This window comes from Mauremys reevesii, linkage group 4 (assembly GCF_016161935.1).
Source record: "Mauremys reevesii isolate NIE-2019 linkage group 4, ASM1616193v1, whole genome shotgun sequence".
NCBI lineage: Eukaryota > Metazoa > Chordata > Testudines > Geoemydidae > Mauremys > Mauremys reevesii.
Window position 1 is genome coordinate 77944753 of NC_052626.1, and position 14669 is coordinate 77959421.

The 14669-nt window shown below is 43.1% G+C and overlaps 1 protein-coding gene across 1 annotated transcript in view; it reads right to left on the reverse strand.

The window, feature by feature from the left end:
- LOC120403947 (60S ribosomal protein L37-like) overlaps positions 1 to 11491 on the reverse strand; it is a 79975-nt gene extending 68484 nt beyond the window's left edge. Inside the window, exon 1 of the mRNA XM_039535975.1 lies at positions 11487 to 11491. Within this exon, the coding sequence (XP_039391909.1) occupies positions 11487 to 11491 (5 nt within the window). The remainder of the gene's footprint in view (positions 1 to 11486) is intronic.
- Positions 11492 to 14669: the final 3178 nt, after the last annotated feature.

A 14669-nucleotide genomic window follows, 5' to 3' on the forward strand; every position in this document is an offset into this window, starting at 1 on the left:
TAGCAATGATGTTTATATGGCAGACAAATCACCTGGGACACTTTGCCCAAAGCAATAGAGAGTAGCAGCCAGAAAATAGTTTGTTGTAAAAAAATCTTGAATAATAGAACAGTTTCACAGTCACTCTGTAATAATGAAAAGTGATTTCTAAAAACTTCTAAGCTATTATTATATAAGAACCAAGAAAGTTAAAATCATGTAGCATGATTCATGTAATTGTTAATATTACAGCTGAGCTATTTAGGAACAGAAATGCCAGGTGAGAGAGAAAAGAAAAATAACCATACATTATGCATTTTTTTCCTCCACCTTCCCCCCTCCTTTCTATTATTTGTAAAAGTTATAGATGGGAGAGTTCACATGTGTTGATGATAAAAGATCATTCTGTGATTCACTTAGCTGCCCAACATCTGGGCAAAGCTGTGGCCATGATGGGTAATATTAATGAAAGATGAGATGGGGATTTTTCATGGATTCAGGTCCCACCAGTGCCAAGGTCAGTTCCTCAGGGTAGCAATGAAAGAATATTAATCATTCTGTGTATGCAGTAGTGGCCTAATTCTCAGATTAGAGCCTCTAATTCTCTCTCCATGGCTTGAGGGCTCACAGAAAGTCAAAAGACTAAGCAGTTGTCCTCATCCCAGTGTGTCATGTATTAAAATGTTTCCCAAACAGCAGCAACCGGGGGGTGGGAGGATGGGGATAAACAAGCCGGCGGCGAAGCAAAAAAAAAATAACCCGCCAGAGCACAGGAAAAATTAGTGGGGTCTGAGAAGCCATCGGCAGTTCCACGCCCCGCCCCCCCGCCAGCTCGCCTCCGCTCCATCTCCACCTCCCCCCTCCCTCCAGCGCTTGTGCCGCCATACAGCTGATCAGCGCAAGCGGGGTGGGGGCAGCATGCAGAGCCTCCCCCCCAAGCCAGAGGGACCTGCCAGGGGGCCAGGTGAGTCCCAGCAGTGCTAGCCTTACCTGGAGCAGCTCCCAGGAAGAATCCAGCAGGTAGTCCCATCCCTCTGGCTCCTAAGGTCGCATCGCTTGTGCGCAGGTCGGGTTGGGTCGGGTTGGGGTGGGAGCAGGGGCGGGGACTACAAGCCCCGCCCCTGCAGCACACAGGTAATAAAAGGTAATAGGTAATAATTGGAGATATACCAATCTCCTAGAACTGGAAGGAACCTCGAAAGGTCACCGAGTCCAGCCCCCTGCCTTCACTAGCGGGACCAATTTTTGCCCCAGATCCCTAAGTGGCCTCCTCAAGGATTGAACTCACAGCGGAGACCTCCTCGCCGCCTCTGTGCATGCCTGGGGCGTGGGGCTGCAGCACTTTGTAGAGTCCTGCCGGACAGCAAGCAGGCGCTGGGAGCTCAGCTCGCTGCACCAAGGCCCAGGAAGAAGAGGTGAGCGGCGCCAGAAGTGCCAGCTTGAGTCCTCCCCCAGACGGTCCCTCGATATCGGGACAAAGTGCGTCCCTACTGATGTAAGGTCGGGACGTGGGACAAGTCCCCTAAAATCGGGACTGTCCCAATAATATTGGAACGTCTGGTCACCCTATGATAAAGTGAAAGATGCCACATTCTGGCCCTTCTTGGAACAACAGTTATAATTTTAGTTTTACAAGCACTATACACAACATCTTTTAGCAGAGTCTATATAAAAGGGTGTCATAAGGAGGAGAGAGAAAACTTGTTCATCTTAGCCTCTAAGGATAGAACAAGAAGGCTTAAACTGCAGCAAGAGAGGTTTAGGTTGGACATTAGGAAAAAGTTCCCAACTGTCAGGGTGGTTAAACACTGGAATAAATTGCCTAGGGAGGTTGTGGAATCTCCATCTCTGGAGATATTTAAGAGTAGGTTAGATAAATGTCTGCCAGTATTTGGTCCTGCCATGAGGGCAGGGGACTGGACTTGATGACCTCTCGAGGTCCCTTCCAGCCCTAGAATCTATGAATCTATGGAGAGAATAGATCAGAGAGAGAATTTAAAGCCAAAAATTTCTTCTTGAGACATTCAAACAATCCAAAAATTGTACTCTCCAAAGTGGGATCTTCACGTTCCATTTAAATGGTTTTTTGAATGGTGTGATATTTCAGCTTAGGGTACTAGTATGTTGTTTAGGCAAAGCTCAACATGTGTGGGGAGTAGGAATGAGGTAGAGCAACAGGAGGTACTGTGCCTCAGGGAGGGAAAGTGCTTCTTGGAGCTCTCAGGTGTGCAGGAGGTGCATGTCTGCATGTGCAACATGGAGGGGAGGGTAACACATTCTTCTGAATGGAAGATCACCTTCATGTAAGCCCTGCTGGGATGTTAGCACAGAACAGATCCTGCACTTTTACAGTGGAGATATTGTAAAAGCAGCAAAGAGTCCTGTGGCACCTTATAGACTAATAGACGTATTAGGAGCATGAGCTTTCATGGGTGAATACCCACTTTGTCGGATGCATGTCAGTGGAGAGATTGAAACCTTTAGCCAGGAGGTGCAAGGGGAATGTGGCATAAAACAACAACCACCTACTGTTCTCTTCTCATTGCTTCTACACTGATACCATATTTAGCCATAGGCCAGACCCTAAAATAGAACTACCGGGGCTGATAAACTAGGAATGGACAAACTGCAAATAGTAAATTCAGGACAATACCTCATATGATCTATGACAGAGATCGGCAACCTTTGGCATTAGGCCCGTCAGGAAAATCTGCTGGCGGGCTGGGAAGGTTCATTTATCTGTAGTGTCCACAGATTTGGCCGATCGCAGCTCCCACTGGCTGTGGTTTGCCGTTCCAGGACAATGGGGACTGCGGGAAGCAGCATAGGCCGAGGGATGTGCTGGCCACTGCTTCCCACAGCCCCCCATTGGCCTGGAACAGTGAACTGCAGCCAGTGGGAGCTGCGATCGGCTGAACCTGAGGATGCTGCAGGTAAACAAACTGTCCTGGCCCGTCAGCAGATTTCCCTGATGGGCCGCGTGCCAAAGGTTGCTGATCCTGATCTATAATAATAAAGATGTAACACAGATGTTTTAGGGGTTGAGTTGCCACTAAAATGTAGAGATTAACATTGTGATATAGTCCTGGATTGTGCATCTTTTCTAAATCTAGTCCTTTATATTTTATTAATGAAATAATTTTTATTTATAGATTATTGTTGGTTTACCCATAAAAAACTGATAATTCATGGGGAGACAAAAATGCCTAAATTCATCAGATAAATTATCTTTTATTAATAGTTTTCTCAACTCTTACTTAAAAATATGAAAGTGTTTTCCAAACAATAATTAATTATACACTCATTCCACTCCACACCCTATGTGGTAGAGAAACACTATTTTAGCCATTCTGAAGATGGGGAAACTAAGTCAAAGAATGGTTCAGGAACTTTTCCATGTTCACTCATGGAACTCAATAGCAGAGCTATTGACAATGGAGCTGACAATGGAATGAGAATTGGGCAAGTAGTGCAAAGTGGTCATGTAATGGGGTGCACTCACCTCTTGTGAGTGCCCCCAACTCAGTCTGTGTGTCTATACTCTCTCTCTCTCTGTTTGTGGTGGGTCTTTGGTGACTCAGCCCTTCAGTCAAGTCACACAGAGTCTGTATGTGAAATAAAATAAAGCAAACCCTTTCTGGGTGTATAAGTCCAACAAGGGGCCTATCACACACCCTCTATAAGGTCCTTTGAGCTGCAGTCTTATCTCTGGGCTCAATCCTCAATCAGTCCAGCAGGGCCTATCACAGTACTCTGCTTTGATCTGTCTCTCAGCCTCTTCCTGGCTTTCTCAAATTGTCCCTGTTCCCCAAGCAGTCCTGGCCCTGGGTGGGGCCACATCCCCCCAGGTCTCCCACTCTGGACACTCTTCACCTCTCCAGGCCTTCCTGGCCCCAACTCTTCAGCTGGGACACTAATAGAATTCAGTTCCCTTTCTGGGGTGCATCAAAGTCCAGGCCACTTTCCCAGTGGCTGGGTGATTTTTTTACCCCTCTGCACTGGAAATGTTCACTTCTTGTTTTTAAAAAAAATTGCAGTCATCCAACCAGTGAACATAAGCAATATGATCTGATGGGTGGCCAAACATACACTGTGATATTAAAGACCGAATAACCAGGAAATAGTCAGAGTAAATCATTTACAAACAATCCATGCATATTCCAAAGGCTATTGTTGGCTACTGGTAGATACACCCCATCAAAGGAGGTTATGCCCCAACGCTAGAGTCTATCTGATGGTCTAACCCACAAAATGGGAGAGGGTAACCTAGCAGTCAGAGCCCTTAGGGCTCCCTAGTTCTCAGGGCAGTGTGACCTAGTAGTCAGAATCCCTTGAGGCTACCCTTGCTCTCAGGGCAGCACAACCTCGGGGTCAGAATAGATTAGGCCATCATCCAGAGCCTCAACCCCTCAAGCAGGGTAAAGCAACAAACAGTCTGGGATGCTCAGACCCTCAGACACGGTGAAGCAGTGATCACACAGTCTGGGCTGCTCAGGCCCTCAGGTAGTGCAGAGCAGTGAACACACAGTCTGAGGTGCTCAGGCCCTCAGGTAAGGTGGAGCAGCAAACATAGTCCAGCATTCTAACTCTGATGAACAGTAGACAACTGCAAGCCTCTAGGCTTAAGGTGGTAGAGTTGCCACCCCGATGTGGGGTTGGCAGGAGTTAGGGGGACCCAGACCCACCCCACTCCACTGGGTCCGAGTCCAGGCCCCTAACAGTGGCATAGTGTTCCACCACTGGGTCAGTGGCGATCTGTCCAAAACATGCTGACAGATTTCTAGGTCTTACAACCAGACTAGTGTCTATTTCCCCTGGGTCACTTCCTACCTAGTCTTCCAATATAACAGTCCACGGGTCCTCTGGGGTCATCAACTGGTAAGATCTGCAGCAACTCAGTCCCCTCCCACATCTCTGCAGGCTGTCCAGTATCTGCCTGGGGTTCTGTGTGCCTGGTCTCCAAAGACTAGGGCTCTGGCAGCTCCCTGGAGCAAGCTTGCAGTATGCATCCTTCCTCCTCAGCAGTCTGGCCCAACTGAGTGGGCTGCTTCCCTTTATACCCTGTTTCCAGGTTGATCACATCCAGCAGGGATGGAGTGGCATGGCTTCCTCTGCCTGCAATGCAGAGTTAACACCTGCAGGGTCAGTGCAGGGTAGCTTCGCCCGTAACATCTATATAAAGCATTTTTCCCAAATAACTACCAATAAAAAAGGTTGAAATAATTAGTCTTTTCCCAGATAATTCATGAGCAAATAAATAAATAAAATAACCTGTCTAAAGTCATCAGATCAAATCTCTTCTATGACTAGTTTTCTCAATTCTTAATAGAACCTAGAAATCCTGTCTCAGATTTCCCTGCTCCAACCATTAGAACACAATGTTTTAGCTAATGTGTGCCTGTCACCCCTACAGACTGAAATGTAATGAAAATGAAATATGTATATGCCTCACTCAGGAAAGTTCATTGCAATATTATCCATGTAACTTAAATAGTTGTATTGCCCAGGGATGTACTGTAATGTAATACGGATAATGATAAAAACAAAACTACACACAATTATCTCATTTCCAGTGACAGATTGTCTTTTTATTTCCAAGAAGGAAGAATGCTAGATAAAAGAAAATGTAACTTACGTGAAACATGCTGGAAGTCATCAACATAACAAGAGAAAACCCTCTACATTAGAACGAAGGCTAATGAGATTACACTGTGCCTCTAGTATACTGTATATGACCACAACATATGTAACAGAATTAGTCTCATTACTAAGCTTCCTGTCACAACTAAGATTCATTTAAAACAACAAAAGCTATTTTATGGATTTTGATCTGATTATACTTAAACAGAAAAACAGATGATATTTCAAATACACACTGCCTATGATACTTAGGTACTGCATTTCATAGCATGCTTTTTATACCACAAAAAAAGAGAGAGAGCAAGAGAGGTATCTCTCAAATATCCTTCATTTAAAGATCTTCGTTCATTTTAGACCCATAATTGCCTAATTTCCACACAAATGTAGTATTCCCTCACTTTTATGGTTGAAAATTATTTACCTCATAAATAAGCATGTAACTGATGTTTTAGAAAGTCGTTTACACTGGAGAAATGAACACCACTGCCCATTTAAAGAAAAAATATCTAGTGGAATTCTTGACTTTGATAGTCTGCTTAAACTATATATCTGGAAATCCCAGACACGTTCCCGTGTATTTAAGGAAACCATCAGAGTCAAGATTTACCACTAAAAGTACAAACATTCAACCAAAACAAAAGCTAGTAATGGAATGTTTTAAATCCTAGATATTTTTAATTAGCATAAGTTACTTAAATTGCAAAGCTGAGGATGTTTTGTTTAGTTTCACATGCTCTGTTAGGGGCCTGATCCTCAGAGGTGACTTGATCTTAAGGGTTGCATCCCTCTAAAGCAGGGGTGTCCAAACTACGGCCCGCGGGCCTACTGCGGCCCGCGGGTCAGTTTTTTTTTATTGGCCAGCAAAAAAAATAAAATATAATATAATATGGCGGCCATGGCGCTTGAGCTCAACTCTGCACTTCTTCTCAGTTTCAACACTATGGAGCAGGAGAAAAAGAAAAGAAAAACTAAAAAAAAAAAAAAAAAAAAAAAAAAAAAGAAAACCCACCCCAAATGGCACCACCCATGGCAGCAAGAAGAAGAGCAAGTGAGTGTAGAAGTGGGGGTGGGCAACTATGCCCTGGCCACATCCGACGACCTCCACCGACGAGCCTGCTGAGCCCAGCCCCGAGCGCCGCCCGCCCCCCCCGCCCCCCACCCCCCCCCCCCCCCCCCCCCCTCCCCCGCCCGCCCTCTCCTCTGCCCGGAGCCGGCACAAGGCTCTGCTGTGGCTCTGCTGGCAGCTGCGCAGCAGCCCAGGCTCTGGAGCCCCTGCGTGCTCCAGTGGCGCGTGGGCGTGTGTGGGGGGCTGGGCGCGCGTGCCGGCGTGCGCTGCACTGCAGCCACTGCAGCCAGGCAGGGGAAGGCAGGGGAGGAGGCAGGAGGAGCAGGTGGGGGGGGGGGGGGGAGGGCGGGGGGGGCGGGGGCGGGGGGGCGGCGGGGGGGGTGGGGGCGGGGGGGGGGGCGGCGGGGGTTGCGGGTGGGGGGGGGGGGGGGGGGGGGGGTGGGGGGGTGGGGGGGGGGGGGGGGGGGGGGGGGGGGGGGGGGGGGGGGGGGGGGGGGGTGGGGGGGGGGGGGGGGGGGGGGGGGGGGGGGGGGGGGGGGGGGGGGGGGGGGGTGGGGGCGGGGGGGGGGGGGGGGGCGGCGAGGGGGGGGGGGGGGGGGGGGGGGGTGGGGGGGGGTGGTGGGGCGGGGGGGGGGGGGGGGGGGGGGGGGGGGGGAGGGGGGGGTGGGAGGGGGGGCGGGGTGGGGGGGCTGGGGGGGGGCGGGGGGGGGGGGTGGGGGGGGTGTGGGGGGGGGGGGGGGGGGGGGGGGGGGGGGGGGGGGGGGTGGGGGGGGGGGGGGGGGGGGGGGCCTGGCCTCCCTCCCCATGGGGCCTCCCTCCCCATGCCCCCCGGCCCCCCCTTACCCCCCCCAAAAAAAAATCCCCTCTCGCCCCTGCTCTAAAGTCTTAATTTTGCAAACTGCTACTGGGCTCATTCAGATCTTAGTTAAATGATTCAGTTACTGAATATCACATTTCCTATTTAAACCCTTCTACTATTCTTATCCTTGTGCCTTCTTCTATCACCCTGAAGCTTGAAATTCCATTTCTTTCCTCATAGAGAAAACATTTTGGTTAAAAAATGTCAACATACAATATTTTTTCAGACTTTTTTAACCAAAACAAGTCAGCAAACCTGAATCTATTTTTTCTGGGCTTTATTTTTTTTGCAAGAAACATTTTGTCCAGCTCTAGCCAGAACAAGGCCTATGCTAAGTCTTATTTTGAAGACTTATAGGGGAGTTTTGTGGTGTTAAAGCCTTTTTCTGACCCGCACATAGGAATATAAACAGAAAAAGAAAATTCACTGAGAAATTAAAACAAATATTCCACATTTGGGGGGGGGGGCTGTTGTAACTGACTAAGGACTCCAGGGTGTGGACACATAAATGAGAAATTCCATATTGTAACTTGTACATTGAAATAATATTAGACATTCTTTCTATTTCAATATAAATGGGGATTTTCACTTTTATTTGATTTCAGTATTAAAGGATGTGGCTGTAAAACATTAGGAATTTGAACACTTTGTGAGGGACAAAATTACTTTTGTAAAATTCTTAAGTGGTTGGCATCCAATTCCACCTTTTTCATTTGGGTTTAAGAATTGACACAAAACACAATCACAATAAAAAGTTGAATCATAAACAGCTGATACATCTTTTTGTGCATTTTGAACACTCTGTGGTACATGTGATAATATACTGAATGGTGCCTGTACCCTCAGTATATGACATCTAAAAGGATTCTCACTTTACTCTCATATTGAAAAAGGTTAAAAGGAAAGAACCATTTCATGCCAGTTTATCACAGACATACATAATACAGTTAGTCATATTTTGGTGAGAAATGTGGGTGGAGATATGTCTTTTGTAGTTGCCATCGTTGAGCCTGCAATGAATGTGTTGGGTTTAAAAAATAAAATAAAGAAAGGCTTGCATTTGATGGGGTCTGATAGTCATCATAGATACAAAGCACAAAAGACATCCTTAGAATGAAATGCCAGAGGCTGGCAATGCATGCTCAAGAATAGCTCCAGCTGAAAGACAACATGTTTTATTAGATGAGGAGTGGAGGGGGAAGGATGAAATTAATTTGTAGTCTTTTGAAGTAACACTTTGTATTGACCTTAGCATGGCTTGCCAGCTAAACTGAGTAACATAACAGAAATCTTGAAGGCTGTATGATCATACCATCCATACAACAAATAAATAAATATTAAGCCACTTGGGAGTATCAGACTTAGAACCCAGAAGCACTTGTTTTTCCTTTCCCCTGCATGATTCCAAGGATGCTTCTTGCTCCACACACCCCGTCTTCCTCCATGGTTCCTGAGAAAAGCTGTCAGCCCCTGGCATCCCTTTGATAAATAGAAAGCAGCTGGTGTCCCAAGGATGACTATTAATCTCCTCACAAGATGAAAGTAAGTAGAGAAGCTGAGCAATGCTTTGTAATTAGTGATTCATGCACGCCCTTCCTCACGATAAAAGAAGTTTGAAAGCACTCCTACTTCGAAGATGTATTAGTTTTAATTAATATATCATCACTCTAAGAAATTTGAATAAACCGAATTGTGGCAAACTTTTAGTCAAAGCTGCTTATTTAGGAAGACTATTACCTGGAAACATGAATTTGATTATATGTTCTGCTTCCCTGTATTAGAAGATGGATGGACCGAATAGGTGGAAGCAGCCTTGGGATGTAGGTCTTATTATGTACAGTGTTTTTTCCAAGCATTTTCATGTTGGGAAGTGCAGAAATTAGTATTTGAAGACCTAAACTTTTATATTCAATACTGATAATGGTGCAATTAACTTTTCTTTTTGATGATCAACTAGGAAATATGTTTGATGGATTAAAATTACATGTACTTGTCACTGGGGTAAGTACAGTACATAGGAGAGTGTGATGCTGTAGCACCCTGTTCACGGAGGTTGCTGAAGCACAGAGAAGGATGCAAGGTTTAATTGGAATCAATCAACCAGTTACTGGTTGGGATTACAGATGCTTGGTGGAAATTGTTGGGCTAATGCGGTAATTGGTTTAGTAAAGGGGAGGATACATAATTGGGAGGAAGAGGGAGGTCAGAGAAGAAAAAAGGATGAAAAGCTCCTTCTGCTGCATAACTGTACTATGTCCTGACATATTTGGAAACTGAGAATTAAAGGTATACGTGGTTTAAAACAACCCAAAAAGGGCACTGTATGTTTGAGACTAGAAGACCGCAAGAAGGCAGTGCTGTTCACCATGTACCCTGTGACAGTGAGATTAGATGATTCAATGCAATTCAGAGAAGATCATAAGAATTTATCTGAACTATCCAGATGACTGCCCGAACTGAAGAAAGCGTTTAAACAGGTGCTTAATTTTAAGCTTGTGCTATCGGAGTCTTCCAGAAGCGGGTGCTTTCATGAACTGTGGCCTATGCTGAGAGTCTTTCTAGAGCGTGTGTGATTAGAATTGGTAAAAAAAAAACTTAAAAAAAAAATGAAAAATGGCCTTTTATTAAAACCAAAAAAACTTTTACAAAAAGCTTCCTGTCCCCCACCCAAATGTTTTCATTCTTTGCCTCAATTTAAAATTTTGGTTAGTTCAATTTTTTCTCTCTCTTTATTCTATGTCACCGCTGAATGCAAAAGGGAAAAAAAGGGTACATAATTCTTTTTTTGTATTCAGTGGCAAAGGGGGGAGGAAGAAGAAAAAATAAAAATTTGAAAATTTGAAATGTCAATCATTTTAAAAAAATCTTTTTTTTAAACCAACTTGTTTGAAACCCGAGAAATGGGAACAGCTTCAAAATATGTGGGTTTTTTTCTTTGGAAAAATCTTTTAAAATTTTTTTCAGCTATTTCTCATTTTACTATTTCTACTATGTCCTGCTTGTAGCCATGCAGGAAATACAGTAAGAACATAATTCCTGGTTATTTCATTACTTCCTCTCCTGGTGTAGCTGAACAGTGAGAGGAGGAAGTATACATTTTATTGAACTCTTTTCAGACTCAGAAAAGCTTGGATTTGAGTCTTAATTTATTTGAATTAGTCTTTATTTTGGCTCAGGTTTGAGATTAAAACAATGTTTACCACAAAAATATTTCAAAATTACTGTTTAGTTCTGCAAGCCTTTTTGATACAAATAATCTTACTCATGTGAATAAGGATTACTGAATCTGACCTGTGAATTACAGACCTACCTATTTTTCTTCCACCTCTGATTATTCTTTCTTTGTTTAGTCATTCTCAATATACAGGTGGTGGGTTCTTTTGTTGGCTAAGTCAGTGTCATGCTGACAGCCATGGCTGTGCTGACCAGTAAGGATGGCAATTAATCCAACAAAATGACCATATAAAAACACATTACAGAAATACAAACATATTGGGTGAAATCCTGCTCTCATTAAAGTCTATGACAAAACTCCCATTTCTGGCCCCAGTGAAGCCATTGGGAACTTTGCCATTGACTTAAATGAGAGCAGGATTTCACCCATGTTTACTGTCAACAAATTGTGATAAAAATTGCTAAAAAAAGAAACAAGTCATAGCTGCCCATATCTGGATTCCATTATACAATGTAAGACAAACAAATTTTCTTATTTAAATATTTCAGTAAGAGATGATGCGGCTTTAGCCCAACTTATTGTGAGCTGTCCTTTGTGTTGTGGTGTTAACTGGTTATTCTTCCTTCCATAAAGATTTAATTATCCAAAGAGATCAATGCATGGTATTAATTGTGTGATAGCATGAGTCTCGTTTCCTCCCTCCAATTGTCCAGTCATGAGAAAAGAGATACTTTCATACTGTTTGGGGACTGGATCAGAGAAATTACGTCATCGTCATGAACAGCACAGATACAAAGAATGTAGTCTGGACATAGAGGTTGTCTAGTGTCTTGAAGCAAGGAGTTCAGAGTCAGAACTCCTTGGTCCTATTTTCTGCACTGTGTTGACTATAATTGGATGAGTTACTGAATTTCTATCCGTCTTCGGCCTTGTCTACACCCGCAGGTGGTACTGGTTTAGGAAAAGTTGGTTTAAAAAACAATTTAGTTAAGATGTTGCAGATCTCTGTGTGGATAAATTTAGATTGGTTTAAAACTGGTTACTCTGGTTTAGTCTGTTACCAATATAAGTCATGTTTAAGCCAATATAACTGTGTCAAAACCTGGTTTTGAACTAGTTCAACTGGTGTAATGTGCGTAAATCAGGTCCTATCCACATATCTTTAAAATTAGGATAAAAAATAGTGGGCTAGATCCACAGCTGGTGTAGAGTTATTTCTAATTGACCCCAATGTAAAGAAGAGTAGAATCAGGCCCACTGTCATCAATTACACGATTACATACTATTTCTCAAAAAATAATACAGTAAAACAGTATGCATTTTTTCTATCTTTTAGTACTATGGAATATTTTAGAGGAGACAAAGGTTCATAGTAATCACTTAAATGAAAAGTTAATAGTAAAAAAATAAAAATAAAAAATGAATGCTTCTAAGAAAGTGGATTGGCAACTTCTACTTTCCCCATCTCATAAAATAAGATTAAGGTCACATTTAGTGAAAACTAATAAATGGACATTTTAAAAAAACATACATAATTAGGCTGTGTAGCTCATTGCTAAAAGATGTCAGAAGCCAAGAATTTAACAAGATTCAAAATTTCCAGGGTTATAATAATAAATGCTTAAAAAAATAGTTTTAAAAGTAGAGCTTGTAGAACTTTTTCATTCAAAATGTTTTTTCATCAAACCAGCTATTCACAGGATTTTTTAAGCGTTTTGTTTAGAAAAATGATTGTCATATTTCTGTTTTGTTTTCAGCTAATGAAAACAAAACCAACTTGGGTTTTAGCTGTGAGACAAAAACCTGAACTTGGAGGGCGGGAAAGGAAATTGGCAAGAGCAAAACTTATTTTTTATTTCTTTTCATATTTTTCTTGGGAACAGAAAACATTTCCTGATGAGCTTTCTATTAAACAAAAAAATTAAACCTCATGATTCATGGCTTAAGACATCTCTAATTGTCAGGAATTAGGAGGTGACTCTTTTGGGGAGCAGCCTGTGTCATGTCTGCCTACTGCAGAGTTTTTTGCACCTTGTTTTGAAACATCTGGTGCTTGCCACTGTTGGGGACAAAATACTGGAATAGAAAGACACCAGGTCTGATCTAGTGTGGCAATTCCTATATTTTTATGTTCCTAAATTATATTCATGAAACTTGGATCTTTAATGTTGATTTTCAATAACTCTTGGAGCACTGAGGAAGTTCCAGAAGACTGGAAGATTGCTAATGTGCCAGTTTTTAAAAACAGTAAATGGGATGACCTGGGCAATCACAGGCCTGTCAGCCTGACATCTGTCCTGGGCAAGATAATGTAGCGGCTGATATGGGACTCAATTAATAAAGAGCTAAAGGAGGCTAACATAATTAATGTAAATCAGCATGGGTGTTTGGAAAATGGATCATGCCCTGTGAAACTAATTTGATATCTATTTTTGATGAGTTTACAAGTTTGGTTAATAAAGGTAATAGTGTTGATGTAATATATTTTGACTTCTGTAAGGTCTTTCACTTTTTACCACATGATATTTTGATTAAAGAATATAAAACAGAACAATAAAAAATTAACACAGCACACATTAAATGGACTAAAAACAGGCTAACTGATATGTCTCAATATGTAACCATAAATGGGGAATCGTCATCAAGTATGTCTGTTTCCAGTAGAGTCCCTCAGGGATAGGGCCAAGAACATATGCTATTAAACATTTTTCAGTGATGTGGAAGAAAACATAACATCATCACTGATAAAGTTTGCAGATGAGACAAAAATTGGGGAAATGGTAAACAATGAGGAGGACAGGTCACTGATTCAAAGTGATCTGGGTGTAACTGGCTGCAAGAAAACAATATGAATTTTAATATGACTAAATGTAAATGTATACATCTGGGACCAAAGAATGTAGGCCATCCTTACAGAATGGGAGACTCAATCCTGGTAAGCAGTGATTCTGCAAAATATTTGAGGGTCGTAGTAGATAATCAGCTGAATGCAAACTCCTAATGCATGGATCGGCAACCTTTGACACATGGCCCGCCAGGGTAATCCCCGTGGCGGGCCGATTTGTTTACTTGCTGCATCCGCAGGTTCAGCCAATCACATCAGCCAGCACATCCCTCAGCCCGCACTGCTTCCCGCAGCACCCATTGGCCTGGGATGGCGAACTATGGCCAGTGGGAGCAAGTAAACAAACTGGCTCAGCCCCGCAGGGTGCTTACCCTGGCGGGCCGTGGGCCAAAAGTTGCCGATCCTTCTCCTAGTCTGATGCTGCAGCCAAAAAAGCTAATGCAATGCTGGGATGAATAAATAGAGGAATTTCAGTTAGGAGTAGATAAGTGATTTTATCTCTGTATTTGTCACTGTTATGACAACTGCTGGAATACTGTGTCCAGTTCTAGTGCCCACAATTCAGGAAGGATGTTGATAAATTGGAGAGGGTTCAAAAAAGAATCACAAGAATGATTAAAGGATTAGAAAACATGCTTTATAGGGATAGACTAAAGGAGCTCAATCTCTTTATTTTAACAAAGAGAAGGCTTGACTTGATTAGTCTGTATTTACCTACCTAGGGAATCAGTATTTAATAATGGGCTCTTCAATCTGGCAGAGAAAGGCATCACACCATATAATGGCTGGAAGTTCAAGCAAGGCAAATTCAGATTGAAATAAGGAGTAAATTCTTAATGGTGACAGTAATTGACCCTTGGAACAATTTACCAAGTGTTGTGGTGGATTTTCCATCACTGATAATTTTTAAATCAAGACTGAAAGTTTTTCTAAAAGACAGACTCTAGGAATTATTTTGAGGAAGTTTGATGGCCCGTGTTATACACTATATCAGACCAGATGATCATAATGATCCCTTCTGGAATGTATGAACTTGCTAAACAAAGGAAGCCAGATGCCTCAGTCTGGCCAGGTTCTGCAGGATCAGAGCAGATTGGGGGCAAAA